This window comes from Saccostrea echinata, unplaced genomic scaffold (genome assembly GCF_033153115.1).
Source record: "Saccostrea echinata isolate AGI-Se365-2 ecotype Australia unplaced genomic scaffold, CSIRO_AGI_Sech_v1 ptg000052l, whole genome shotgun sequence".
Taxonomy (NCBI): domain Eukaryota; kingdom Metazoa; phylum Mollusca; class Bivalvia; order Ostreida; family Ostreidae; genus Saccostrea; species Saccostrea echinata.
This window is the reverse complement of record NW_026889801.1, coordinates 14270323-14273311: the sequence shown is the minus strand read 5'-3', so window position 1 is coordinate 14273311 and position 2989 is coordinate 14270323. Positions and strand designations below refer to the sequence as shown.

Below are 2989 nucleotides of genomic sequence, written 5' to 3'. Positions count from 1 at the left end.
TACAGACAGGAAATTCATACATATAATTACTAAAGAGATGAAAAAAAAAAAAAACAATATTACAATAACCTCTAGAAAAAAAAAGACGATGCTTAGATAAACTCGTTCTACAAATAAGTACCACCAAAGCTTTTTAACTTAATACTGTATACATGATTATTTTCGCACTTGCAACAATTTTGCCTTTACTCTAAATTCGCCAGTCACATTTCTGTTAAAGAAATTAACAGTTTTAAATTCGCCAACCTGTGTCTATGGCGAAAGGGACGAAAATAAAACGGGGCGAAAAATTCTCCTGTATATTGTTTTATCCAACATTTGAAATTTAAGTTATTTTATCACATGTACTAAATATCTGTGGGCATTTGACAAATAATGTACTTTTTTTCTGAAGCAGATGACATTCAAATTTTGTGTTAGAAATGTCCACAGTTTCACAATACCTATCTGTACCCTTAAATTCTTTGTTAAATCACTGGATTTTTTTTAAATGGATTAAAAAAAAGAAATATATACGGTCAAAACACATTTTTACCCCAAAAAGATAAAATTTTTAAATTCTCTAGAAATAAACACAAGTAACTATATTGTATAAAAAAAGCTGAATTAACAGAAAAAATCTTAAAATTTGGAAGTAGATTATCGGCAATGCTTGTTTCCGTGTCGGCACAAAATATTTAGATTTTCCGATATTTCAAGGAAGAGGACAAAATGTACAAAAGTGGTTCAATTTAATTTGAGTTTAGAATTTACTTACAACAAGCTTCCCCCATAACAATATTCATGTATTTTTATTTCATTGATGTTATTATTCTACACATAATATATAAAAGTGGATCCAGGGCAGAACTGTGCTCCAGGTTTTTTTTTTTTTTTTTTTTAAATCAAAATACAGACATAAAATGCACTTTTTCTCTTGAGCTCAAAATTATTAAAATTGTGAATTGAAGTCATCTTTCTGACGTCATGTATAACGTATCATGGAGTCATGGTTAATGAGAAAAGGTAATTTTTCAAGCCTGTGGATAACCCTTTTGTTTAGAAGATAACTGTTTATATCTCCATCAAAGTTTTATTTTGCGTGCAGATATTGGTTATTACAGAATAAAGTCCTTTCAATGACTTTTGACAATCAACGCATCACGATGAAAACTGTATCAGTGTACAATGTACAAAAGTTTTCTGTAACAACACATAATTGTATTGACATTTTTTTCTCAATGTAAGTCGTTCTGATTTTATCACTCCTCACTTTGAGAATCCCAATATTTTATCGCCATTTAAGGTGTCTCCCCCACATTGGCTATGTCATCATAGGAATAACTCGTACTCTTTCCACTCTCGTTAAAATTTGATGATTCTGGAGATGAAAGGGAATTATTAGGCGAAGAATAAAGAGCTGCCATATTTAATCTGCTATAATCGATCGATATATCACTATTTGTCTGAACAGGATCTATCTCTTCGTAATGGTGCTCTGCCTTTTGATCCGAGATTTTCCTTTGATTGTCTTTGCTCGTTTTAGATAAACAACATTTCCTTGTTCTTTTGCAGACATATGCCAATATTAGTGTTAGAAAAATAAAATTTACTCCAAATATGCCCAACAGAATGGGATTTTTGAAAATTTCTTTCGTGCTTGATGCACCATCTTTTACTTTTTGCTGGGCAGAGTTTAGCGTTGAAGATCCCGTCAATGTTGCGTTGAGATAGTCCAAACTTTCTTTACTTTTGACCGGTGAGGTGCTAACAGACTGTATTTCTGTCAATCGAAAGGATTGATAATCTTTCGATAAAATATATTATTTTATGAAAATTTAAGGAATATTTATCAAATGCATGATAAAACTAAAGTAAAATTTAACCAATATAAATAAAACTCTATTTATTTTTATCAATATAATTGTAAATATAAATACTTAAGTAAATGTATCCCCCCCCCCCACCCCAATGATGAATTTCTCTAAATAAATTGTAAAAGTGTTTGGTGAACGGGGAATGATTGGATAGATACTATTACCAGTAGTTGTCTGTTTACATCCTGTTGCTATATTACACAACTCCTCTGGACATTTACATTCACCCTCGAGGCATTTTCTACCATAGTACGGATAGGAACACTCTCTTGTGCAGTTTGCACCATGGTATCCAGGCGAACACGCTCATAAAATGGAGTAGACATTAACTTCATATATTTGTAAATTCCTTTTCAATAAATACAGGAAACATAATTACTGTTTTATTATATTCAAAGCTCTATAAGAAAAGGCGTATAGTACTAACCAATACATTTGTTTTCTTCACTTAACATTTCTCCAGCACAGCATGGTCGGTAAAGCCTTTTCAAAACGAAAATAATATTGATTATAATTGTTGACACGGTGTGGGTATTAACGATTCATAAATACTTATTTGTAAGGGTGTGCCTTAGTACGCAACGACATATATTCGTGAGAAACATTACACGCGTTAAATCGGAACAAAATATTCAAATTTCTCATTGAATATGTTCTGATTTTATTGGAAGTCAATAGCAACAATTGTAAAAAAAAAAAAAAAAAAATAAATAAATAAAAGAATCATCAAATTTTGGATATTGTTGTATATTTATCTTCAATTCCAGGAAAGTTTGAATTAAAAAAGATCGATTGACTTGAATTCTTTAATGCTTTCAATTTAAACTTTTAAATATGACCATCAATAAAAATCTTCTTACCCATCACAAAAAGCGTAGACATTCCATTTTAACAAGCATAAAGTAATAGACAAAATTATGATAATAACTGTAACAGTTGTCATTTCTTTAATTGGTTATTTATTACTTGATTAAATTAGAAATATTAGTGTTCGTAATAATGACATTCAATCATTTCCTCATCACATGACAAAAACCATTTAGTTCCTCGAATTTTTTTCCCTAAAATTTCCCATTATTTTGTGTACTAATACTAAGTGCGGTAATCACTTTCCGGTTTTTATTTTGCACATA

At 30.2% G+C, this 2989-nt stretch overlaps 1 protein-coding gene across 1 annotated transcript; it reads right to left on the bottom strand.

Annotated features, from left to right (window-relative positions):
- Positions 1 to 921: 921 nt before the first annotated feature.
- On the bottom strand, positions 922 to 2787 carry LOC133204092 (uncharacterized). Its single transcript, XM_061339852.1, has 4 exons — positions 2717 to 2787; positions 2284 to 2339; positions 2021 to 2161; positions 922 to 1762 (listed from the first exon to the last, which is right to left on the bottom strand). Exons 2-4 carry the CDS (start codon positions 2309 to 2311, stop codon positions 1281 to 1283), a joined length of 651 nt encoding a protein of 216 aa, XP_061195836.1. The 5' UTR covers positions 2312 to 2339; positions 2717 to 2787; the 3' UTR covers positions 922 to 1280.
- Positions 2788 to 2989: the final 202 nt, after the last annotated feature.

Bases quoted from the DNA above. Each gene is read 5' to 3' on its own strand.
- LOC133204092 (XM_061339852.1), bottom strand. From the start codon at position 2,311: ATGTTAAGTGAAGAAAACAAATGTATTG. The intron at 2,162-2,283 runs GTTAGTACTATA...CCATTTTATGAG, and splicing joins TGAAGAAAACAAATGTATTG to CGTGTTCGCCTGGATACCAT. The intron at 1,763-2,020 runs GTAATAGTATCT...TTCGATTGACAG, and splicing joins ATGTAAACAGACAACTACTG to AAATACAGTCTGTTAGCACC.